The sequence below is a fragment of the Podarcis erhardii genome, assembly GCF_964252035.2.
Source record: "Podarcis erhardii genome assembly, chromosome: 3".
Classification (NCBI taxonomy): Eukaryota; Metazoa; Chordata; class Lepidosauria; order Squamata; family Lacertidae; genus Podarcis; species Podarcis erhardii.
The window spans coordinates 17,888,503-17,915,078 of NC_138507.1; the positions used below are offsets into that span (position 1 = coordinate 17,888,503).

General features: G+C 45.9%; 1 protein-coding gene across 10 annotated transcripts in view; it reads left to right on the plus strand.

Moving 5' to 3' along the window:
* KCNS3 (potassium voltage-gated channel modifier subfamily S member 3) overlaps positions 1-26,576 on the plus strand; it is a 76,084-nt gene that overhangs the window by 35,947 nt on the left and 13,561 nt on the right. For 3 of the 10 annotated variants that reach the window (XR_014155157.1, XR_014155158.1, XM_081857195.1), the window contains exons 1-2: positions 14,142-14,240; positions 15,353-16,879. The exons of 1 other annotated variant lie outside the window; for it this stretch is intronic. Coding sequence is in view for 5 of the 9 variants with exons in the window: in XM_081857195.1 (XP_081713321.1) it covers positions 15,409-16,879 (1,471 nt within the window). In the remaining 4 variants the exon portion in view is untranslated. Of the gene's footprint in view, positions 1-12,517; positions 12,744-14,141; positions 14,241-15,352; positions 16,962-18,824; positions 19,703-26,007; positions 26,038-26,576 lie in introns of those variants that run through there. 6 more of the 10 variants (XM_081857193.1, XM_081857194.1, XM_081857192.1 and 3 more) reach the window with 6 other exon arrangements.

Consider the following 26,576-nt stretch of genomic DNA (forward strand, 5'->3'; position numbering starts at 1 on the left):
ATCTTGCCAAATAAACTCAAACCCATTTTTGAGGGGCCAGAGGAAGAGGTGCTTCCACCTCCACCCTATGCTCCACATCGAAGGGAGCTTAATCCAAACACTCCACCAGTTGTAACCCCAAGGCAAGAAACTGGAATGAATAATGGGAGTGGAGTCACAGAGTTTGATTCCTTGATAGATTATGATAAATATCTTCAGGAGGCATTGGAGTCCTATAATAAAGCCCAAGCAGAAGTGGTTATTCCACCTGTGACTCCTAATAGACCTCCATCTACAGTCTCCTTTAGTGGAACAACTGATTGCCCACCCCAAACCCCTGTACATCCAAGTCCCAGAGAAATATTACAGAAGTTACAGGGAGACCTTGCTCGGTCAGCAAGCAATACAGCCAGGCGTATAAAGCTGCTAAAAGAACGCCTTGCGACAGATATCATCCCCTATGATTTGAGGCCCCTAGAGCAAAGTGAAGAGAAAGGTCACGTAGTAGCCCCTCTTAGAAGAGTATTTGATGCACTTGAGGAGCCTGCGCTGGTTAATGGGCAACCCGGACCACGGCCACCTCGAACTTCGACCCTGCAATATATTCCATTCACAACTACAGATCTGATGAATTGGAAAACACACACCCCATCTTTTGCAGAAAAACCTCAGGCTATGATGGACTTGGTGACTTCAATAGTAAATACTCATAGTCCTACTTGGACAGATTGCCGCCAGCTCCTGAATACTCTGTTCACCACTGAGGAAAGGAGAGACATAATTGAAAAGGCACAGATATATTTGCGTGAGCAGGCCAGAGTGGGAAATATTTATAATATTGACCGTCATCTCCAAGATAACTTTCCCTTGGAAGATCCTAATTGGGATCCAAACAATGCAATTCACCTGGCCAGACTTACCACCTACCGCCAGACACTTGTGCAAGGTATCCGCAGGGCATGCCAGAAGCCCACTAATATGTCTAAAGTCTCAGAAGTAGAACAGAAACCAAATGAGAGTCCGGGAGACTTTTTAGAGAGGCTGCAAGAAGCCTATCGTATATGGACTCCTTTTGACCCTGAAGCCCCTGAAAACAGTAGAATGATTACTGCTACATTTGTGGCCCAGTGCGCTTCTGACATTCGTAAGAAAATTCAGAAATCAGAAGGATGGGAAGGGATGCTGATGAGCCAAATTATGGCCATTGCACGCCGAGTTTATCGGAATAGGGATGAGGCTGAGAAGCAAGAGAAGAAGAAGTGGCAGAAGGAAAAGATGGTAATGCTAGCCACAGCAGTGAAGCAAGACCACCGCCCCTTAAATGGAGGGCGAGGGCGAGGAAGGAATCCACCACTGGGAAGGAATCAATGTGCAAATTGCAAGAAGGAGGGTCACTGGAAGCGGGAGTGTCCTGAACACCTGAGGTTGGAAGAAGTACGCCCAGGCCCAGGCCCAGGCTCCGGCCCAAGAAACCAGGGACGGGGACGGGGAATGATCCGAGATGGAAGATATCAGAGACCAGGACAGGGACGGAGTAGAGACAATTTCATTGGACTGGCAGAAGAGGATTTTACTCAAGACTAGGAACGACCGGACTCCATAAAGTTAGGCTTCCAGGAGCCCACGGTCACGATTCAATTAGGAAGCCATTTAATAGATTTTATGATTGATACTGGGGCTGAATACTCAGTACTCCCAGAACTATTGCAGAAAAAGGCATCCAAAAGTGTAATCATTAAAAGTGCCACTGGACAGTCAGCTAAGAGGTCTTTCCTCCAACCTTTGGAATGCCAGATTGGGGGACATCGTTTAACCCATCAGTTTTTGTATATACCTGAGTGTCCAATACCTCTCTTAGGCAGAGATATGCTGTCCAAATTGCAGGCCCAAATCACTTTCACTCCTCGAGGTCCAGAAATGAAACTGCCATCAAAAGCAGCAGGAATAATTACCCTCTCAGTACCTAAGGAACAATCATGGCGCCTAATGTCAGCCTTGCAAGTCCAACCCACATTGGATACAGAATTAAACAAGCTCCTCCGAACTCTACAGGTGCCACCAGGAGTATGGGCCGAAAATAGCCCACCAGGAATGGCTAAGAATATAGCTCCAATTGTAGTAACCCTAAAACCTATGGCTACCCCTGTATCTGTAAAGCAATATCCCTTACCCCGGCGAGCAGCGGAGGGCATCCAGAAACATTTGGACCGCCTATTAAAATATGGTCTGCTTAAACCTTGCCAATCAGAATGGAACACACCCCTTTTGCCTGTTCGAAAACCTGGGACAGATGAATACAGGCCAGTGCAGGACTTGAGGCTCGTAAACCAGGCTATCGAGACCTTGCACCCAAATGTACCAAACCCATATACCTTGCTGAGTTTGATCCCACCAGAAGCAACATTTTTTACTGTATTGGACTTGAAAGATGCATTCTTCTGTTGCCGGCTGGCACCACAGAGCCAACCTATATTTGCCTTCCAGTGGGAAGACCCTTTGACAGGAACAAAAGGCCAGCTAACCTGGACAAGATTGCCCCAAGGATTCAAAAATTCCCCAACTTTATTTGGCACTGCCTTGGCGAGGGATCTAACAAGTTACCCCTCAACACCGGGAGAAAAGGTGGTTCTGCAATATGTGGATGATCTTATACTAGCTGCAAAGGATTTTGATACCTGTAAAGAAGGGACAGAGGAACTGCTCCACTTGCTCTGGGAAGCTGGCTACCGAGTTTCCCAGAAAAAGGCACAGTTATGTTTAGAAAAGGTCAAATATTTGGGCTTTGACATCTCACACCAACAACGAGCATTGAGACCAGAGAGGAAAGAAGCTATTTGCCTTATCAAGGAACCTACCACAAGAAAACAACTTAGGGGATTCCTGGGAACAGCAGGGTTTTGTAGACTATGGATACCTGATTTCAGTAGTCTGGCCAAGCCCTTACATGAAAGCACTCGAGGTGCAGAAAAGGACCCATTCGTATGGGGACCTGAGCAGAAACAAGCCTTTTTAGTTATCAAACAACGACTTATGGAGGCACCAGCCCTTGGATTGCCTAATTCGGAAAAACCCTTTCAGCTGTATGTACATGAACAGAATGGGATTGCAGCGGCAGTCCTGACCCAGAGATTAGGAAGTTGGAACCGTCCAGTAGCTTATTTGTCTAAACAATTGGACTCAGTAGCAAAAGGATGGCCTCCATGCCTAAGGGCAGTAGCAGCCACTGCGAGCCTTGTCAAAGAAGCTGATAAATTTACCTTTGGCCAGACGATGTATGTGAATGTACCTCATGCTGTTCTGACACTCATGGAATATAAGGGTAGTTATTGGCTAACGAACCCAAGGATGGCTAGATACCAAGGCCTATTGTGTGAAAATCCCAGGATTCATCTACGAGTAGTGAATATGCTCAATCCAGCGACTTTGCTGCCCCTACCAGAGGTAGATGATGAGGAATCACATGATTGTCTCCAAGTAATGGATGAAGTTTATTCCAGTAGACCTGATCTGAAAGATGAGCCATTGAAAAATCCAGATGTTGTATATTATACGGATGGTAGCAGTTACCTGCATGAAGGTGCCAGACGAGCAGGATATGCTGTGGTCACCAATGAGGAAGTTGTGGAAGCTGAGGCTTTGCCTGCTGGCACCTCAGCACAAAAGGCTGAACTTATAGGTTTAACTAGAGCTCTGCAATTGGCAGCCGGATGTAAGGCAAACATCTATACTGATTCAAAATATGCCTTCTTAACCCTGCATGCACATGGAGCTCTATGGAAAGAAAGAGGTCTAATCGGAGCCCACGGGAAGACTTTGAAATATGGACCTGAAGTAGAAATCCTGTTAGAAGCAGTATGGGCTCCAGAACAGATTGCTGTAATGCACTGCAAAGGTCATGGACGAGGAAGGGATCCAATAACCAGAGGAAATCATGCTGCTGACAAAGCAGCCCGAGAGGCAGCCCAAAAGCCTGTGGGAGGATTTATAGCAGCCCTCATACCAGAGGTAGTTCCAGAAGATGTTAAACCTCACTATACCCCAGAAGAGAGGAAGTGGGCTGAACAGGAAGGAGCAGTTGTGAAGGACGGTTGGATGATCCTGCCGGACAATAGGATTTATGTACCTCATCATCTAGCAGGCACAATTGTAAGAAATTATCATGAATCTACTCACCTTGGCGGTACTGCAACTAGAGAGAGTCTCAGTCGGAAGTTGTATATTATTAATCTATCACAATTAGCAACTTGCATTTCACAGAAATGTGTTCTTTGTGCTAAAAACAATCCCAGGCAGGGACCGGTACAACCTCCTGGAATTCAGCATGTGGGATACGTCCCCATGGAAAGCCTAATTGTGGACTTCACAGAGCTGGTCCCTTCTAAGGGATTCAAGTATCTCCTTGTGTTTGTAGATACTCTTACCGGATGGGTTGAAGCTTTTCCCACCCGAACTGAAAAGGCACGAGAGGTAACTAAAAGACTCCTCACTGAATTGATCCCAAGGTTTGGATTACCTAGATGCATTGGAAGTGATAATGGGCCAGCGTTCATTGATCAAGTAGTACAAGATGTATGTCGAGTCCTACAAGTAAAATGGAGACTGCATACAGCATATAGGCCTCAGAGTTCAGGGAAAACTGAAAGAATGAATCGGACTCTGAAAACCCAATTGGCAAAATTAACCCAGGAAACGGGATTGGGATGGGTAGATGTGTTACCCATAACACTGTTTCGTGTTCGGTGTGCACCCACAAAAAGACTTAAGTTGTCACCTTTTGAGCTCCTGTATGGGAGACCGCCCTCCTTTGTTCAGGATATTCCAGCTGACCTTAAACAAATAGGAGATCATGTGACACAGGGACAAGTGCAATCTCTCTCCCGTGTTTTTGTTTCTCTTAACAGGTGGGCCCTCGAGCGCACGCCGTGCAGCATTGCCGAGCCGATTCATCAGTTCCAGGCTGGCGATAGCGTATGGGTGAAAGAGTGGAAACGTGATCCACTTGCACCTAAGTGGCGTGGACCTTACACCGTCTTGCTCTCTACTCCAACAGCGGTGAAGGTAGCTGAGGTGACCCCCTGGATTCATCACTCTCGTTTGAAGAAGTCTGAAGGCAGTTGGACGTGCAAAGGTGACCCCTCTAATCCTTTAAAACTAACTCTCTCCAAAAACCCCTGTATCTAGCCCTACCGGGAACGGGCTAGGTCACGGGCAACATTTGACGACCGGCCTGCTGCAGCCACAACCTGGAAGCTGGCTGACCTGCGCACGCCTGAAGCTTGAGGAGCGTCTGAACCAGCGACTGTGAACGGAAAGATTCTCTAATACAATTGATTGACTGCCCCCCTTGTGGAACAATTATCAGAGATATTACTCATTGGGGATCCTCGGGATATATGTTTTGGTCTTGGTGGTTCCCCATTTCTGTCACTGGGGGAATTATATTGGGGCTAATAATTATTTGCTATCACAATAAGGTAATCTTTTGTGGAAGGAATGCATATACTAGATATCAACATGATTTTATTATTAATCCTGATCCCTTGGGAAGGGGAAGGGTCCTTGAATCTGACCAAATTGGCTAAATATGGATTCAGCCATGACCACAATATGTGGGTAGGTTTAGCTGAAATGGTAGCTAATGTTGCAAATAGGACCAATTGCCTTGTTTGCTCTCTTGGGCCAGATGATTCAGAGGGAGGTATGCCCTTATTACCGATACCATTAGATGCTATTGGTATGGTAAGCGAAATGCCACACCAAACTGAAATACAGAATTTCCCCGGATGGAACTCAACTAAACCATTACGAGTTATACCTGTACAAGGGGAATTCTGTGTACATAAATCATCAGATGCAGCTGATTCTCCCATGATAGGCTCTTCTCATTGTCACTATACTTGGGATTATAAGAAGAATAGTCATACCTGGGCACACGGTACTACCTATCGAACTCGGAATACCTTGCCCTGTGCACCTCCTTTTATTCACGCATGGAAGGTGGTGTGGAACATAACTGTGACAGAAAAAGGCAATCTAACATACTGCACTGTGAACTCTCTACCCCTTTTGGTATTTCGCCTTCTGTATTCCCCGTACCAAAAACCTCAGACCCGATGGTTGTGGTGGATATGTGGAGAATGGGCGTACAAGAAACTCCCTTCCAAATGGAGTGGGACTTGTTTCTTGGGTTGGGTATTACCACCAATGTGGATTATGCCCACTAGTTCGGCCAGGCGAACACGAAGGAATGCTGATATTTCTCATATAGCAGGAGGAAGTACCCAAAGTTGGAGCGGTACTGATGATTGGCCGCCAGAGCGCATTATAGCCTATTATGATCCTGCCTCCTGGAATCCTGGTGAGCTCATACAAGGGGCACGGGATCCTATTTATAATCTAAACAGAATAATTCGATTGCAAGCAGTAGTGGAACTTGTAACCAATGCAACGGCCCAGAGTTTGAGACTTATTGCACAACAGTTGGATGAAAGTAGAGCCGCCATTTTGCAGCTGAAAATGGGAATGGATTATGTACTTGCCAGGCAGGGAGGCCTATGTGGAGTCTTGAACTTGACAGGGAATGCCTGTTGCTTTAACATTTCTGATAATGGTGAGGCAATCCGTGTGTTGGCCACAAAGATGGAGAATATAGCACATGTCCCAGTACAAACATGGGAAGGATGGGATATGGGATGGCTCACCAATTGGTTACCTAATGTCACAGGACTCAAAGGGATACTATTGTCTTGCTTGTTTTTCTTGACAGTAGTAGTATTGGTTTTATGTATGATGCCATGTATCATTTCATGTTTTAGAAGTACAATTAGCAAGATGGTTTCAAATGAAACTCTACCTCATATCATGGCCCTATACAGAGCTTTACCTCAGGAATATGATGAAGGTCAAGCTATCAAGGACACTTGGGATGAAGGTCCTTGAGCTTGAAAGGGGGGAATGAGGCACCTAACCATAAGCCTGCATTTTTATCAAAGCTTCTATATATTTCAATCAAGGCTTGTATTTAAAAATGAGCTTAAAAAAGGATTTTCAAATGTTTCATGCCAGGCAGAGAAAACCTTGGCCATTCTCCTAAGACAAGAGGGCCCCATTGATTTATAGTAGAAAAACAATTCTCAAAGTCATAAAAAGGGAGAATTACATATGCTGCCCCAAGGCTGAAAAAACACCATTAGGAATGGGGTAAGATAATACTAATGTGCCTCCCAGTAAAATGAGCCAGATCTTCTTTCTAAGGTTGAAAGGCCAGGAGCAAATGGAAAGAAAAACATTTAGCTAGAAGAAAGAGAGCATTTTTGGGGAAGTCTTTTTCTAAAGCCATTCTTTCTTAAACTGAAGAGGCTTCTTTTAAAAGCTGTTTTACTGAGTTTCTTCCTTTTTACTTTGAAAAGCTTTATTCTTTTAAGAGGCTACCTATGATAAATGTATGAAATATATTAGCTTAAATATATTGGCTTAAATGTAATTATGCAAAGGATTTAAGGAATGCTAGATTCTTATTTCATAGAGTCATATTGCAATAGGAGACCAGAGGGGCAAATGAGCCTAGCCCCCCCCCCCCTGCCAGACAGAAGACGCCATCCAAGCAGTCTTGATATATAGTTGTCAGGCATTTGTTTAGAAACATTAAATGAAGGAAATCTTTCAATGTTGATGTGAAACTCAAGATCCTTGACATCTGTTGAACATAAAAAATGTAAGATTAAACATTTGTTTTAGAAGGCAATAGGGCAAGGAGGGCAAGAGGTGAGCTGGTAATTAAGATTCCATGTAAGATATATTATTACTTATATGTCATATATATAGCTCTTTGTCTCCCTTATAAGGGCAAGGAAATGGGTGTATCTTTTGTGGGTGTATTTTTTGTGATTGGTTCTAGCAAACAGCCAATAGGAATTTCAACCAGGCTGATTGGACAGAGGCAGCCACAGGAGGAGCAAAGGGGGCTGGATTAAGGGAATATAAGTGCTGGCCAGAATGGCAGGAGGCCAGGCCAGAGCTTGGTAACCATGTACCACTGTGCCTCTTATTTATTTGTCTGACAAATAAATTACTATTTTAATTTCTCTATTGCTGCGTTGAATATTTCATTCCAGCTAAGCATTAACCACAAGCAGGGTGCTACAGTTGCTTGTCGCTATTAGAAGCTGTGTATTGTTGAAAGTAACTGAGAAATAAGATTAGTGGTCTTTAAAACTGGTCTGAAGGGAGACATTTTATTTTACTGCCAGAACAGGCTGGTCTTGATAAGGCATAATGAGGTACTCTGCTTATTCTTGCCTTTCTCAGTCACTCTGCAGAGTCGTATAACTGTAGGACAACCATTCAAGAAAACTCATTATGGAGTTTTCCACCCCCAAATGGAAGCCTCCTGCATATTGCTCAGAGGCAAAGATTCCAGGTGATCTTTAAACTAAGCCCAACTATCTTAACTGACCCACTTTCCTTAGGTCAGGGTGATAGCGATCTTTCAATTTTCCGAAAGTGCTCAGTAACTGAGCCAGCTGCGTGTGGTCAGAACAGAATACGGATGAACATGTCATCACTTCTAAGTGAATGGCTCATTAAAGTCAACTTTATCTACAAGGAGGGGGTTAGAATATTTGTGTTAAAACTGTAGACTTCCGATCTTCTTGGGAATTGTATACAGTGTAATAAAAAAATTAAGGTCTTATATATATAATAAATGTTCATAAATGTACCAACCAAGCACGTACATAGATATGTGGACCACATGTCCGGAGCAGCACAGGAAGACTACCCCGAAACCATTTTGACTCCCAAACTGACCAAATGTTTTCTCTGCAAGGAGGGAGGGGGTGAGGGAACCTTCCCATTGTCTCAGGAATTGGGTGATCACCATCTCAAAGGAATGGGCAGACTACTAGGAAAGGCAATCAGATAAGGCCTTATCAGATAACCTGGCAGACAGGAAAAACAACAACATTCACATTTCTGTTGTAGACCGCCTTTTCTGTGATGTGGGTATGATGTTTGTGGGGGGTGGTCTTGGGTTACACACCTTCTGTGATATAGGTATGATGTATGGAGGGGTGGTCTTGAGCTCCAGGGAAGGCAATTAAAAATGTCTATATAAGGGTGGGCACACCTTTGTTCTGGGTCCTGCTCCTTTCTCCTGCTTGTGAGGGGAGCACCCTCTTGCAACAGTTCCATAAAGATCAGGCTTACTAGCTGCTTTGCTTCTCAATATTCTCTGGTTGGCCTCTGTTATTTTCTCCTACTGATGGAGAACCTACAAAGGACTCTATAGGGACTCTTGTGTCCCCCATAAGGAAATAAGGGTAGATTTTGTTTACAACAGACAATTCTGCAGTGTTCGTATTGTTCTCGCAGGTAATAAAATATACGGAAAAGAAATATATATGTTGGATTATGAGCACAGCCAGCTTCTTATTAAGCTTTCTTGATAGCTATTATTATTGTAGTAACTCAACCCATTCATCTGTCAACATCTAAATAATGTATGTTAGTGGACTGCAGACACTCACTTTGTTATTTGTATGTATCTGTTTAAGGAATTTTCACAGACCCCCAAATCCTTTATGGTGTATGAAATGGACTCTCTGTCGCAGTGAAGTAATATTGCTCATGAACATCAGTGAGGAGGAACCCTGCCTGGTTGGACACAGAGGAATGATGGGAGGAAACTGCTGGGGAACCCCCATGGGAAGGAGGCTCAGAGCCCGGGGAGTGGTGGTGGGGTGACAATGAGTGGCCAGAGCGAGAAGACTGGGAGGAGGAGGTGTCAGAAACTGAAGGGGCAACAGGACTTAGTGAGCTGGGAGAGTCTGTGGCAGAGAGGCAGAAGCTGAAGCAGGAGGAGAGAGGCCAAGAAACAGAGATGAGTCAGGCTGGTGAAGAGTCATGGGTGCCATCCTCTCCTGCTGTGATGAGGTCCCCTCCACTCTTGTCCCCCAGAACCAGAAGAAGTATGAAGTGGGAGGAACAAAGGCAGGCACGCAGGCGCAGTCTCCGATTGCTAGGAGAAAATCCTGGAGAGGAGGAGACATAGACGGCTGTGGGGAGACAGGGACCTTCAGTCAACAACTGCTTCATGGGGGCCAGACCTGCGTGAAGATCCTATTTTTGCTAATAAAGAGTTAACGCCAGCTTGCTCAGTGTGGATTCCTGCTAGCTCAGCCCAGCCAGCAGCAGAGACATTGCAACTTAACCAGAGGGGAGAGGACCAGTCAATGGGGATATCAGCACTGTGTAGGTTCAATCTAATATTACCTACCACCTCATCCCTGACCCTCTCCCACTAAGTTAGTAATTCCCTGCTGCATACCTCATTCATCACTACAGGTGATGCCCAACTAGTTCATTGATTTTAATGCGTCTATTCTGGGTTTTGAGTATGAGTTTTCCATTTGTATGTAGTATTTTGTTACAGAAAGCCCAGATATATCTGGTCTCTGGTCATGTAACCTTCAGAATAAAGGTTTCCACAAGAAAATAAGTAGAGGCCTGCTTGATCCAGCCAGTGGCCAATCTAGACCAGCCTCCTATTCCCACAGTAACCTAGATGCCTATTGGAAGCTAGCAAAGTAGTGCAACAGCCATCTCTGATTCCCACCCACTGGTTTTCAGGGGTCTGCTGCTTCTGACAGTGGAGGTAATGCCTAGCCATCATGGCTAGTAGCTGCTGATAGCCTTCTCTTCCTTAAACTGAGTTGCTGCCATTGAACAGCAATGAAAATGGAAAAACCTTTGGACAAAGAGATGGATACAGGCCACCATCTTGGATCTAGAATAGTGTTTTCTTGATAAAGTTGGCTTGGAATGCTTTTGGAATCAAAAGAACTTGCCACGTTGCCTAAACCTGTGTCTGTTAATTAACTGAATGGATGCGTCGCACTAGGTAATCACAGTGAGTAATGGGTGGTATTAATGTAATCTCAGCCATGAATCATAGCCTAGTACTGTGGAGGATTGCTGAGACCTGATTTTTCCCCCTGAAGTGAAATTGGCTTTAACAAGGTGCATGCAGATTTCTCTGTTGATAAAAATCTAGTGCACAACCCCTTTTAATTCCATTTTGATTAAATAAGAAACAGGAGGCTTAATGCTCTTTGACCAGTCTATTGTCAATTTTCGTTCTGTTTGTACCTGCCTTTCCCCTAAAGTAGGGATGGAGAACATTTGGTTCTTGAGATGTTGGGCTGCAACTCCCCCTGACCACTGGGCATGCTGGCTAGGGGTAACTGGGGTTGGAGTCCAACGGTATCTGAAGAACTACGTATTCCCCATCCTGGTTATACATAAGTCTTAGCCTAATGGAGTTTGTGACATCTGAACTGAGCCAATCTGCTGGAACCTCATATTCTCCCTACTTTTCTCCTGTACGTGGATTCCCTCATTTCCATGATTTGCAATATCCATAGTTCGCTGCAGAATTCAAATGGCACAAACTATAGCACAAACAAACCAGAAAGCTGCAGTTTGACAGAAAACCAGCTTCAAACCATAGTTTTGTATCTCCCTTCACCCAAAACCTAAATCTTCCACAACATCTTAAATCACTTGATTGCCTATCAATCTCCTGCTTAATTTCTTCCCTCCCGCTGTGCTCAGGGCTGGCCCTCCCGCCCATGAAAAGTGGCGAGGCAGTTGCCACATGGCGGCAGGCTCTTAGGGGTGCCACTGTGTGCCACTGGACATTTGCTGCCAGGCACCCACCACCTGGCACTTGCCACTGCTGGGTGATGGCTGTTGCTGGCTGTTTGCTGCTGCCTCTTGCTTAGCTGCAGCAGTGAGAGAGCCCCCTGCATCCACAACCATGCCCTGCAGCTGCCGTGGCCCACCTGTTGCTGTGTCTCCTCTGCTGCCACCTGGAGGCAAGCTGCAATGGGTACCACAGGGTGTATGGCCACAGGGGTTTACAGCAGTGGGGTGTGTGGCCATGGTGGGACATTGAAGAAGAGTTTGGATTTGATATCCCGCTTAGCAGGTGGCACTGTGGGTTAAACCACAGAGCCTAGGACTTGCCAATCAGAAGGTCACAGTTCGAATCCCCGCAACAGGGTGAGGTCCCATTGCTCAGTCCCTGCTCCTACCAACCTAGCAGTTCGAAAGCATGCCAAAGTGCAAGTAGATAAATAGGTACTGCTCAGGCAGGAAGGTAAACGGCCTTTCTGTGCGCTTCTCTGGTTCGCCAGAAGCGGTTTAGTCATGCTGGCCACATGACCTGGAAGCTGTACGGCGGCTCCCTCGGCCAATAAAGCGAGATGAGCGCCGCAACCCCAGAGTCGGTCACGGCTGGACCTAATGGTCAGGGGTCTCTTTACCTTTTAAGGAGTCTCAAAGTGGCTAACAATCTCCTTTCCCTTCCTCCCCCACAACAAACACTCTGTGAGGTGAGTGAGGCTGAGAGACTTCAGAGAAGTGTGACTGGCCCCGGTTCACCAGATTACAAGTCCACCGCTCTTAACCAGTACACCACGCTGGCTCTCTACACCACACTGGGCCAGCCCTGCCTGTGCTCCTAGCCTACTTTTATTGGAATATGTGTAGATGACAAAATGGTCAGTGCTTTTTCTTTCTTTCCTACAGGTATCCTCTCATTTTGCCGAACGTGAAACTTTCTGGCCTTTGCCTAAACCAGGAAAGTTGTTTCAGTCCTCTCTTGTATGCAGTACCGCCATGCTTATAAACGCAAACTGCCGTGACAGGAAATGCTTCTGGAACTGACAAGTACCCTAAGAGAAGGCTTCAGATCACTTCTGGTAAGTAGCAAAATCAGATAAGTTCAAATATCCCCTTTTCCCCCCAGGCACCTGTCTGTAAGAATGGCTAGGAGAGGAAAATGAAGTCAACTTCCCTCTGGTGTCCCAGAACCAGAAGAGGCATGAAAAGGGCAGGAGAGAGATTAGCAATGTGCAGACGTAGTCTCCCTGGAGAGGAGGCAGCTGTAGGAAAGTGGGGACCTTCAGTCTCAGCAACTGTTTCCTAGGGCAAGACCTACCAGAAATGAGTTGCTGTGCTCATTGTGCTGTGCACAATTAGTTTTTGCTAACAAGGAGTTAACTCCAACTTTCACAGTGTGATTTACTGACCGGCTTGCTCTGTGACACACAGGTTCCCATATCCTTGGGATCCATGGTCATCATCATCATTACGATCACAGAAAAGATCACAACATATATAATCAGAATAAAAACAACAACCCAACAACACACCTCTCGAAAAGAGCCACATTTTAAAAGGGTATAGGATGTCAGTCAGGTCACCCAAAGGCCTGGTTAAAAAGGAACGTTTTTGCCTGGCGCCTAAAGGTGTATAATGAAGGCACCAGGCAAACTTTCCTAGGGAGAGAATCCCACAGACGGGGAGCCACTGCAGAGAAGGCCTGTTAAAATGTGAGAAATGGGACTCGCAGTACTCTCCTGATCTACATCCCTAAACTGGTTTGAACATTCACGACTCAAAGCTCAAGACGGATTCACTTTCCTAGGCATATCATAATGGGCATCCTGTGAAGAGAGTGCTTGAATACTGTAGCCAGAATAGCACCCTCTGGATATTATAAGACAATTCATTGAATTGTCTTAAACTCATTGAAAGAGATGGTTTGCTTAGTGTGGAGAAGGGATGTTTAAAAGAGAAACATCAAATACCACATACTAATATTACTATGGAAGGAGCATCAGCCTGCTGAAGGGTTTTGTACCTTGGCTGTCCTGGGAGGCAGGAAGGGGAGGAAGACAATGCAAGATATTACCCTCTCCAGAGGGCATGCTTAATGTTCCCATGGCAAGTTATCAAGTGCTTAAAAAGAACGCATGACATGTTAGTTTTCCTTTTCCTAAATTGTAAGCAGCATCCACAGTTACTTCCCTTCACTTACAAAACAGTGGGTGGAGTCATAAAGATGCCCAGAAGGACTGGCTGAAGCATTTAAATTATTCCCAATCTTAATCTTTTAAATGTTCCCATAGACTGCCATGGAGCATTACCAGCACAGAATGCAGATGCTGATGAAAAAGTCTACTTACATCTCCATCCACTTTCTCTCTCACTCGCTGAATGATCAAACCAAAGGAGATCTCTATGCCTCTAGAGCCCTAGTGACCCAGGAGCCAGCAGAGGGAGGTGTCACAATGAAGGACGTGTCACAAGGACCTCCGCAACCTAGCAACCACCAGCACTCAACTGACACTACTCTCAGCTGACACTACTAAGTTTGCTTATATGGCTTTTAATCCATGTTCAGCTTTTTACAAGTATGTAAAATGAAAAAATTCCCTTTATATTACACCTTCCGTTTTTCCTGCACTAGCTATCTAAGCTACCTCTCTTTAAAAGGCCTGGTTAAAAAGGAACCTTTTTGCCTGGCGCCTAAAGGTGTATATTGAAGGCGCCAGGCAAACTTCCCTGGGGAGAGCATCCCACAGACGGGGAGCCCATTCTTGTGTTGCCACCCTCTAGACCTCTCGAGGAGGAGTCACACAAACGAGGGCCTCAGAAGATGATCTCGGGGTCCAGGTAGGTTCATCATGCTTTGAACAATTATTTCCCCTTAGAAAGTACAGTGGTACCACAGGTTACGGACGCTTTAGGTTACAGACGCTTCAGTTTACAGACTCCGCTAACCCAGAAATAGTACCTTGGGTTAAGAACTTTACCTCAGGATGAGAACAGAAATCATGCTCCAGCAACGCAGCGGCAGCAGGAGGCCCCATTAGCTAAAGTGGTACCTCAGGTTAAGAACAGTTTCAGGTTAAAAATGGACCTCCAGAATGAATTAAGTTCTTAACCAGAGGTACCACTGTATATGAATCAAACACAAAATTTTCTCACTGCAGATTAATGGGAAGTGTGTGATGGAGAGGTGGGGCACCCACCCACTCTTTCCCCATAGGAAGCGGTCTTGGTAACCTGGTAATTGCAAGGACACAGCCATGCATGTATAAACAGGGGGAAATGTATTACAGACTTAAATATTGTTTTCTTGTGAGATTCATTATAGTTAAGCCTACCAGAGCTACACTTTAATTCTTGGAAGGATGAACATTAATTTAAATATGGTTCAGCTACAGGACAGGACAAGCTTAATGAATTAACCATCTTTTCTCCACAGCAGGGTGTTTGGGGGAGGCAGGGGGAGGTAGTGCTAACCAGACTTTATTTTAATCAAGCTTTATAACTCTGACTTAATAAACCTTGTAAGTAATTTAATTTTGCCTCTCTGAATTGTTTAGTGCTGCATGTGAGATTTTTATTTCTTCCCCGTTTCCTTTAATATGACTACTCGCAGTAAGCAGAGATGAGAAGTGTTTGCAATGAGAACAAAACGAGATTGAATTACCTAAGTGTACCTTGTGTTGCTTTTTAGGTGCGATGTAATATTATGTGCCTTGCCAGCCGGCCACAACACTTACAGCATTCAAAATGGTGTACGGCGAATTCTTCCACAGGCCGGGACAAGATGAGGAGCTTGTCAACTTGAATGTGGGTGGCTTTAAGCAGTCCATTGGCCAAAGCACACTGCTCAGATTTCCCCATACGAGACTCGGGAAGCTGCTCAAATGCCATTCAGAAGAAGCTATTCTGGAACTGTGCGACGACTACAGCGTTGCAGAGAAGGAGTACTACTTTGACCGGAACCCTTCCTTGTTCCGCTATGTGCTGAATTTTTATTACACAGGGAAACTCCACGTCATGGAAGAGCTCTGTGTCTTCTCCTTCTGTCAGGAAATAGAGTACTGGGGAATCAACGAGCTCTTCCTTGACTCTTGCTGCAGCAACAGGTACCAAGAAAGGAAAGAAGAGGGACTTGATAAAGAGTGGGACCAGAAAAGCAATGCCGGAAGCCTGGATTCTTCTGACGACGAGTCGTCCATCTTTGAGAAGGAGCTCGAGAAGTTTGATAAGCAATGGTTGGGGGAGTTGCGCAAGAACATCTGGGTCAGAATGGAGAACCCTGCCTCTTGCTTGTCCGCCAAGTTGATTGCCGTTTCCTCCTTGAGCGTCGTCCTAGCATCCATCGTGACCATGTGCATCCATAGCATGCCGGAATTCCAGAAGCTGGATGCCAACGAAAGGGAGATAGAAGACCCTATTCTGGAAATAGTGGAGATCATATGCATCATCTGGTTCACCTCTGAGCTTATGATCAGGTTGGCTGCTGCTCCCAGTCAGAAAAAGTTCTGGAAGAACCCACTGAACATCATAGACTTTGTCTCCATCATTCCGTTCTATGCCACTTTGGCCGTGGACACCAAAGAGGAGGAAAGTGAAGACATTGAGAACATGGGGAAAGTGGTCCAGATCCTGCGTTTGATGAGGATCTTCCGTATCCTGAAGCTGGCTAGGCACTCTGTTGGGCTGCGGTCATTGGGTGCCACTTTGAGGCACAGCTACCATGAAGTTGGACTTCTGCTTTTGTTCCTGGCTGTTGGGATTTCCATTTTCTCCGTCCTGGTCTACTCTGTGGAAAAAGATGATGACACATCCGAGTTGCAGAGCATCCCAATCTGCTGGTGGTGGGCCACCATTAGCATGACCACCGTTGGCTATGGAGACACCTACCCGGTCACTCTTGGAGGGAAGATCATTGGCACAACGTGCATCATCTGTGGAATATTAGTGGTAGCTCTTCCCATCACGATCATTTTCAACAAGTTTTCCAAATACTACCAGAAGCAGAAGGATATTGATGTGGACCAGTGCAACAACGACCCCAAGGAGAAGACAAACGAGCTCCCTTATTTTAATATTAGGGATATTTATGCAAAAAGGATGCACTCCTTTATTTCTAGCCTTTCTTCAGTAGGATTTGTAGCCAACGATCAAGATTCAACCGACGCCTCAAGCATCCAAGATCTTGACGATGTTTATAACACAACATCTTTGCAGAATGGTACAGGAAAATGAGTTGAATCTCTTTTCTTTACTGTTTCCTTCTAATATTAGCACAGCTTTGACAAAGAGCACTTAAATTCTCAGGGTATCTTAACTCTCTGCCATATTAGGGCATTCTTGGCTCTGATGATGTTGCACATTCTTTACAGTTTAGATGGGGCTTAAGGATAGATAGACTGTGTGTGGTGGATTAGTTTTTTGTTTCTTTCACATGGCTTCAGAAAATGGTATTGAGTGTGCTTGGTCCGGCAACCAAGTCCAATAACCTTTTAAAGAATGTGTGGTTTGAATGGATTGTGCATTGGGAAATAGTGGGTTACTAGCACACAGGAAATGTGCTGGGACAAATGTAATTTTTTATTTGGGTGATTATACCTGAGAATGAACAGAAGTGCATACGAAACCATATTTGCTAAGAAACCAAATAGTCCTAAACTAAGCCAGGGGGCCTGTTAGCATTTGAGGTTAAAATTCGACATTATACAGGGCTAGGGAAAGGCTTTGCTCCTCAACCATAGTTCACCCAGGCCTTCTTTGGTGTTATGGGTGGGTGCAATTCACTTGTGTTTCCTGTAGCTTGCATACAGCCCTCAGCCTAATTCCATGCCAGTGGAGGAAGCCTGGTGGGAGGAAGGAAGGGAGTGGAATGGAAACTAATGGAGTGATCGAGAAGAAATTGAAAGCCCCTTGCAAGCAATTTACAGTACAGTGGTACCTCTGGTTGCAAACGGGATCTGTTCCAGAGGCCCATTCACAACATGAAAAAAGCGCAACCTGAAATGCCTTATCTGCGCAGGTGCGCAGCACGATTTGGCGCTTGTGCACATGCACGAAGCGTGATTTAGCACTTGTGCACGAGCTGCGAAACCTGGAAGTAACCCTTTCCAGTACTTCTGGGTCGCCGCGGGACATAACCTGAAAGAACGTAACATGAAGCAAACGTAACATGAGGTATGACTGTAGTGTAAACATCTGGCGAGTGTGATCTGTCCTTTCTCCAGCAGCCTGCTGGGCTGGGAGAAAGAGGAAGGGGATAAAGGGGAACAGGGAGCATGACTGGTCCTGGCTGGTTTTGGGTGTAACCCCATCCAAACCCAGTTTAACCTTGCCCACCCCTGACAGATCCAGAGAGAGAAAAAAGGCTTCCCAACTTCCACCTTTCGATGTGCAAAATGCCAGCGCTTTATTTTGTTTTGCAGGAACAGGCACCTGTTTCAGATGCATGTCTTGCTTAGCTGCCTGATCTCAGGAAAGATGTGCGCATTGCCACTTGATGTGCCAGCCATTCACCCTTCATTTCTCACCGCAGGGTTGGGCGACCTTTTTTTTACCTACTTACTTGTCTACACACACAAACACGCACACAGGCAAGCAAGAAGCATTATTCAAGGAGACCTTCCAATTGGCAGAAGCACTTGAGGAAGTTGTTGTACAAACCTGGTGTGGGATGGCATCCAATGAGAGGACTGTGGGTCACTAAGAGGAGCTGGGGGAAGGGGCTGTGTTCAGGCCTCAGGCCTGAGTTCCTCCATCTTTGATTTAGTGTCCGAACCTACCCTTAAGCCATAGATTGACGTGGTGGATGGCAGGGTCAGGCAATGAGTCAGCCATATTATTCCTTCCAACTCACTCGGTTCAATTCGCTTTTTAAATGGACGCATAGCAGAGCTGGAAGGAACCCAGAAGCCATATCATATATTTCCTTGGCCCTAGCATAAAATTAAGCTGCCAACTTCCACAAATCCGAATCATAGCATTCCCCTGGTCAGAGAGAAGGTACACCCCATAATAGTGTTGGCCAAGCAGTTGACTTGAGGCAATTTGTACAAATTTGGCAGTATACTTCTGTCTTAATTTCTGGATCTTGGGACTTCTTAAGTGAATCCATCCTTGCACATAGAAACACATTTCCATTTATTTTTCTCTTTCCAATTAATTTCTAGTTTGGGGGAGGCAGAGTGCTCCCGCAACTTGCAGTGCTACGGACTATGTCAAGCTGACCACGAAGGCGGACTAAATGTCAAGTGTTGCCCCTGTTTATGGGCTCAGGGTTTTATATCCTCTGTGTACTTCCTTTGTTTTGGTGATGGTGACAGCAGGACGCATGACAAAGCAGTGAAGCATTTGCTTGGTTCTCCGCTGATTGCAGTAGGAGGAATTCATTACGCCTGACTATAAATGGAATAGGGCTGCTATCATCTTTGTACGTGAGATTGCAAGTCAAAATTCTGATAGCCACCCGGCCACTAAAGCCCACAGGGATCCTTGTAATCACCTGGAGGAGGCTAAATTATCTCATATGAAATCACACATTGTAGACACACAGCAGGAGCTTCCCAGAGCTGCAGAACCTACTACTGCAAGGGAGATTTGCTGGTGCACTCCATTTTTGGTCTTCACAGCAGAATGGCCGAGCCCCCATACCTCCATTTAAGGCAGCCAAATTGCTCAGCTGACACTAAAAAGCTTAACTTAAGCAGCCTTCTCTTGTCAATCATTCTCACAAACCAGCCTGGCAGTGTTTAAAACAGAGAGAGCAATGATTCAGATACCGTTAAGAGTGGTGATGAGGAAAACTCTGTAATATCAGCTGAGAGGAGAAGCTGGAGCCTCCAGTATCTTTTTATGCTTTCTGAGTAATTTTTATTATTCTGACACACTTCTGCTGTTGAGGGCTACCTGCCAAAAATGTTCTGAAGTCTTGTGAATCTACTTTGTTTTTTTGTTAGAGCTCTGAGATCCACCAAGCAGAATCAGGTGGAAAAGACGTACAATTTAAGGATTAAATAACACCGAATCCAGGAATCTGTGTTGAGTATCTGAACTGAACTTTCTGCACTTCCACACAGAATCCATGATTCCGTGTACTCCAGCTTTCTTCATTGCAGCAGTATAATAGTATTGGGGGGTGGGGATGTGCCATTTTATTATTCCCACTGTTAAATGACTGGAAGTCAGAAGTCCTCTTTGAGTTGCCCAGAGGTGTACTTGTAGCTGCAGATTGGCCATTGGCCAACCCCTTCTCTAAAAGTCATAGGAACTAGGAGAGGCAAAACATGGGGCTTTCTGACTTGGATATATAGGGGCTAGTAGACAGTTTTCAGTGAAAAGACTGGTTTGGGGAGAGGGATTTGCTGGAATTCTGGAGGATGGGGTGGTAGGTTTGCAGCTTAATAGCTTCTGGCTTAGTACAGAGGTAGTAGCTACCAGTGGGGACGCAGGTGGCGCTGTGGGACACGGGTGGAGCTGTGGTCTAAACCACAGAGCCTAGGGCTTGCCGATCAGAAGGTTGGTGGTTCAAATCCCCGTGACAGGGTGAGCTCCCGTTGCTCGGTCCCAGCTCCTGCCCACCTAGCAGTTCGAAAGCACGTCAAGTGCAAGTAGATAAATAGGTACTGCTCCAGTGGGAAGGTAAACAGCATTTCCGTGTGCTGCTGTGGTTCGCCAGAAGCGGCTTAGTCATTCTGGCCACATGACCCAGAAGCTGTACGCTCGGCCAATAAAGTGAGATGAGCGCTGCAACCCCAGAGTCGGCCATGACTGGACCTAATGGTCAGGGGTACCTTTACCTTCACGTTTAGCTACCAGTGGGCTAGACACTTCCAGCTGAATTTGTATAAGCAACTCAAGTTTGCCCCAGTGGCTAAGAAGGGGTCTTTGAGGGAGAAGCACAGGCATAAACAGTGGACATAAAATTGATAGCACTGACCAGGGCTTGGGGATATCTGGTTTTCAACATCATGATATATCACCAGCTAAACATCACAATATTCCGATATGCCATGATGTCTGAAATAAGGATGGAGCTATGCAGAGGCATTGGCTGGCCTCACAGTTTTTCCCGCATCGTGATTTTTGCTGATGCTGCTCTTGTGATTTGCTGCACACCTGGAGGCAGGGGAGAACTGAGCTGGCAGAGTTAGCAGGGGCTGCAGGAATTGAGAGAAGCATTGGCTGGCTTCACGGTTTCCCCCACACTGTGAATTTTGCATAACACACACACACACACACACACACACACACACACACACGTACACATGTAATGATTCATGATATATTGGCAAGTCAAAAATGGACTTCAAACTGGTTTTGGATCATATTTCGCCCAGCCCTAACACACATCATGATTTGTGATAATTGCCAGGTCAAAAGTTATGAAACCGATATCGCAATATGGACTTCAAACTGGGTTTGGATGATATATTGATAAATTGCCCAGCCCTGGCCAGCTGGTGGTGGGCTGGGCAAGGCAGACATATGCCTTTGCTGCTCTTTGCTCTTCCATGTGCCAGCACAGACATTCTCTTGGCTGAAGGCAAGTTAAGCACTGGGTTTGCTGCATGCAACACTTTTCTTGGAATACCTGACAAGGTTGTTGTGCAGAGATGCACCCTGGAAGACATGAATGGCTAGAAGCATCGTTAGTTACCAGGTTCTTCTTGGTTCAGCTGGTATATGCAGTTATGAGTATAGCAAGTCCCTTCTAAACCACTCCTTTTAAGCAGCTTTTGTGAGTTTTGAAGGACAATGTCAGTGCAGTAAGTTCAGCCTCCACAAGCGCAGCTGGCTTACAGCATGCTGACTCATACCGCCTGTGCCTGAGTCCCTTATTCTTTGTGAAATGACCAAGATCTGCTAAAAGTCTGGATAAAGTTCTTTTAATGCTCTCAGATTAATCAATAGCTCTTATAAACCCATTACAACTTTTCAGTGCGCTGAGCACCTCTCTGTCTCTGTCTTTTATTATTACTTTTTAAAGCCCCAAAGAACCACATCCTGCAATTTGTGTGGCACACTGATAAGCGCTCAGAAAAATTCCTGTGACTGATGCTACAGAGCGTATGCTTCCTACTCTTTCTGAATCTTTCAGTCTCGATGCCGTGCAAATCCTTTAAAAAGTTGCCTGTTTTTTGTAGTGCTGTTTTCATTTCCTAAGATCTTCTCTGCTTGTATGCTTTTGTCTGCAGAAAGACAGAGGACGGGAAAGTCTGTGGGAAGCCAATGCTTCAGAGTAGCCCTAGTCCAAACAACAAGCCCATCTCAGTGGCTTTTATTGTTAACTTGAGAAATCCCTGTGCCACTTCACAGGAGAGATGAGTGTTTTGGGAGAGCTGGGCCCTAGCCTTTCTCCTTTCCTCTACTGTGCTTCACTTTAGACCCTGACTATTTCCATACTGGGACACGGGTGGTGCTGTGGGTTAAACCACAGAGCCTAGGACTTGCCGATCAGAAGGTCAGCGGTTCGAATCCCCGCGACGGGGTGAGCTCCCGTTGCTCGGTCCCTGCTCCTGCCAACCTAGCAGTTCGAAAGCACGTCAAAGTGCAAGTAGATAAATAGGTACTGCTCCAGCAGGAAGGTAAACGGCGTTTCCGTGCGCTGCTCTGGTTTGCCAGAAGCGGCTTAGTCATGCTGGCCACATGACCCAGAAGCTGTACACCAGCTCCCTCGGCCAATAAAACAAGATGAGCGCCGCAACCCCAGAGTTGGCCACGAGTGGACCTAGTGGTCAGGGGTCCCTTTACCTTACTATTTCCATTTTGGCAAGATTGGCCCTACTGTTAGCCAGAGTGAGGCAACTGCCTCAGGCAGCTGGTTTGGGGTATCATGAAAGGCCAAGAAAGACCAACATGGTTCCTGCTAGATCTTGTTGGTGGGTGAAAACTCACATCAGCCCCAGCCAACATGGCTGAAGGTCAGGAATGATGGGAGTTGTAGTTTCTGCAAGACATCACATTGTCTACCCCTGGAACAGAATAAGAGAGAGTAGCCAACCAAATGAGTTTTGTAGTTGAGCAGGGATTTAAGCCCAGTCCTAGTCAGACGCTCTACTCCAGAATTGGAGAACCTCAGGCCCATGGGTCTAATCAGACTTCCCCATTTACTCTCAAGGTTGAGGCCATTTTGGCCAAGCTTTGCCCACCTGATCTTCACCTGATGTCAAACTGGTTCTTTATTGTTCAAGTCTACCTAAAGGGAGCTGGCTTGCTTTTGAATATGAAATTGCTAAGTTTTTCAAAATGTTCAAGTTTCCCCTGGTGCTGTGGATTGGGACTGCCATTTTGGATGTAATAGCTGGCTGTGAGCCTGAAAGACTGCAAGCATATATAATGTTGAATTATATCCAAGAAAGAGTGATATGTTTTTCTTGCTGTAACCAATCATGAAGCAATAGCTGCGGGAGTTCATATGACTTGAGTAAAAATTATCATTTCACTTGGCGCAAAATTGCATCTTGACTCCAGCCGCTTCCAGATCATAATACATTAGGGAAAATATTTGGGGTGGATGAATTTTGGCAGGAACCGATAACCTTATCTGAAATTATTTCTACTCTCCTGATCTTTCTAAAGCACAGTAATCTCTGCAATGTGAAAGTAAGAAGAGTGTCAAGTTTCTGTTTGTGGTGGAAACTCAAGAAAGCAAAACTTTATTCCCTGGAGTAAAGTTAGAGGGGCTTACTCAGAGCTTCATGTAACCTGGGTCAAGAATGTATACAAGGGATAAGAAAAGCTGGATTATGTGACTAACAAATTGTCAAAAATAAGGAAAGGTGCATATTCTGCATAGTTTGGATAATTCCTGTTTTGTTTTTTGTAGCCTGACTAAGAGGTAAGGACCTATGCAGGGCACAGGAGACCCTGCATGCTATCCACAAATACTTAAGCCTTGTCTTTATAACCTTGCAAGTGCAGAAATTCAGGTTAATGACAGTCTATACCAATCAGTACTGTGGGTGAGATTCTATCCCCAGTCCCCATGAGAAAGTTGCAGTTGTACTCCAAAGATTTAGTTTCTTGACATCAGACTTCATTTGTAACCTTTGTTTTGTTCATACATATGCCTTGGGTGGTGCTGTGGGTAAAACCTCAGCGCCAAGGACTTGCCGATTGTATGGTCGGCGGTTCGAATCCCCGCGGTGGGGTGCGCTCCCTTCGCTCGGTCCCAGCGCCTTCTTTCAAACTCGGGGGTGATTTATGGCAACAGCAGGCGAGGCAGTGTTTCCCCATTCCCTGGGGTAACAAGGGAGGCTGCATACTCCCATATCAGCCTCTTAATTACCCTGTGTAAGACGGAGAGATGGTATTGTTGGCCATCTTCCAATGCGCCCCTGGCGCCCCCCCCCCCCGTTCTAGCTTTATCTACTAGATTATGCCCAGGGGCCGTAAAGGAGGCAGTGGTGAAGTTTTGCACTACTAGTTCAGGGCATAAGAATTCATAGCCGTGGTGACAGCAAATTGTTAAGGGAAGCATGTGGGTGTTCAAGCAGGTTGGTGTTCAAGCACTGTGATGTCCTTTCTCAGGTAGGCTAAAGACAAAAAAATCACACTATGGCACAGGGGAGGGGGCATGTTTTAATTTATTTATTCTGAGCATCTCTGCCCTTCTCTTCATTGTAATGTAACAACCCGACTTCAATAGCTACCAATTAGTTTCCGGGCCAATTCAAAGTGCTGGTTCTGACCTATAAAGCCTTAAATGGCTCAGGACCGCAATACCTCAAGGACAGCTTGCTCCCATATGAACCTACCTTGACTCTGAGATCATCTTCTGAGGCCCATCTTCGTGTGCCTCTTCCTTGAGAGGTCCTGAGGGCAGCGGCGTAGCGTGGGTTATCAGCACCCGGGGCAAGGCAAGTAATTTGCGCCCCCCAACCCGGGGCAAGGCAAATAATTTGCGCCCCCTAACCCGGGGCAAGGCAAGTACAGTAATTTACTCTCCCAAGCAGCAGCAGCAGCGAGGCTTCTCTCCTTAATTGATTCCCCCTCCACACCGCGTCGTTTCCTGGCTGCTCCCCCCCCCCTTCCCCTCTCTCTCCTCCTCGCTCTGCTTGCCTTGCCCTGCCCTGCCTGAGGGCACCCTGAGGAGACTCCGCTCTCCTTTTTGACCAGGCGAGGTGGGGAAAAGGGGGGAAAGTCTCTTCCCGCCCCCTCGCCAGACTCCCTGCTCCGCTCGGCTCACTACCCAGGCGGCCAGTGGAAAGAGAGACGCAATTACCTCTCCCTCCACTTCGCCAAGCTGTCAAAGCCCGGCAGCAGCGGCAACGGCAGCAGCAGGCGCAGCCAGACCCCCGCGAGCCAGCCAGCCCGCCCGCCCGCCCGGCTTCCTCTCCTTTTTTTGCCAGCGGCAGAAGGCTTTGCTCTCCCCCTTCTGCGACCTCCTCGCCAAGCCGAGCGAGCGCGGGCTCCCTAACCAGTGGATTTTAGTAGGGGCAGAGAGCTGCTAGTGCGAGTGCGCCCCTGCCCAAGTTGCGCCCGGTGCGGCCGGCACCCCTGGCACCCCCCACGCTACGCCACTGCCTGAGGGTATCAACATGAGAACGGGCCTTCTCTGCAGTGGCTCCCCATCTGTGGAATGCTCTGCCCAGGGAAGTTTGCCTGGTGCCTACATTATACACCTGTAGGTGCCAGGCAAAAGCATTCCTTTTTAACCAGGCCTTTGGTCCATCTGATTGACATCCAATGCCCTTTTAAAATGTGTTGGGAATGGGGTTATTGGGTTTTTGTTTTTATTATGTATTTTGTATTTGTATTTTGTGATCTTATCTTGTGAACAGCCCTGAAACCTGTGGGCATAGGGTGGTATACAAATTTAATTAATAATAACAACAACAATAATTCCAGATAGTTGTAACTTGCCCTGGGACCTGCTAGTGAAGGAGGGTAATAAAATGAATAAACACGCAAGGGGTGATTTCTGATTTTCCACTGTTCAGCAATACAGGATGACACTAAAAGGAAGGAGAGGGCCGCTGTGGAGCTGCAATGAATCACTTTGTGAATTGTTGAAGACACAGGGCCCTATCCATAGCCTTTTGGTTTGTGGCAGTTGCACCAGAGAGGCAGAGAGGAAGATTAGATAGCTAATGCTCAGTAGGTGCAGGAACAACGGAAACATGAATATAAAGGGATAGATTTCACTTTACATATTTGTAAAAAGCTGAACATGGATAAAAAGCCATATAAGCAAACTTAGTAGTGTCAGTTGAGAGCAGTGTCAGTTCAGTGCTGGTGGTTGCTAGGTTGCGGAATTCCTTGTGACACGCCCTTCATTGTGACACCTCCCTCCGCTGGCTCCTTGGTCACTAGGGCTCTAGAGGCATAGCAATCTCCTTTGGTTTGATCATTCAGTGAGTGAGAGAGAAAGTGGATGGAGATGTAAGTAGACTTTTTCATCAGCATCTGTATTCTGTGCTGGTAATGCTCCATGAGAGTCTTAGGGAACATTTAAAAGATTAAGATTGGGAATAATTTAAAGGCTTCAGCCAGCCCTTCTGGGCATCTTTATGACTTCACCCACTGTTTTGTAACAGTGAAGGGAAGTGAGTGTGGATTCTGCTTACACTTTAGGAAAAGGAAAACTAATAAGATGTCACGCCTTGGAAAAGGGTGTTCTTTTTGGGCTAGTGACACAAGAGTCACTTGATAACTCGCCATGGGAGCATTAAGCATGCCCTCTGGAAAAGGTAATATCTTGCATTGTCTTCCTCTCCTTCCTGCCTCCCAAGGCCCATCTTTCAAAGGACAGACAAGGTACAAAACCCTTCAGCATGCTGATGTTCCTTCCATAGTAATATTAGTATTTGGTATTTGATGTTTCTCTTTTAAACATCCCTTCTCCACACTAAGCAAACCCACCTCTTTCAATGAGATGATGAGAATTGTCTTATAATATCCAGGGGTGCTATTCTGGCTAC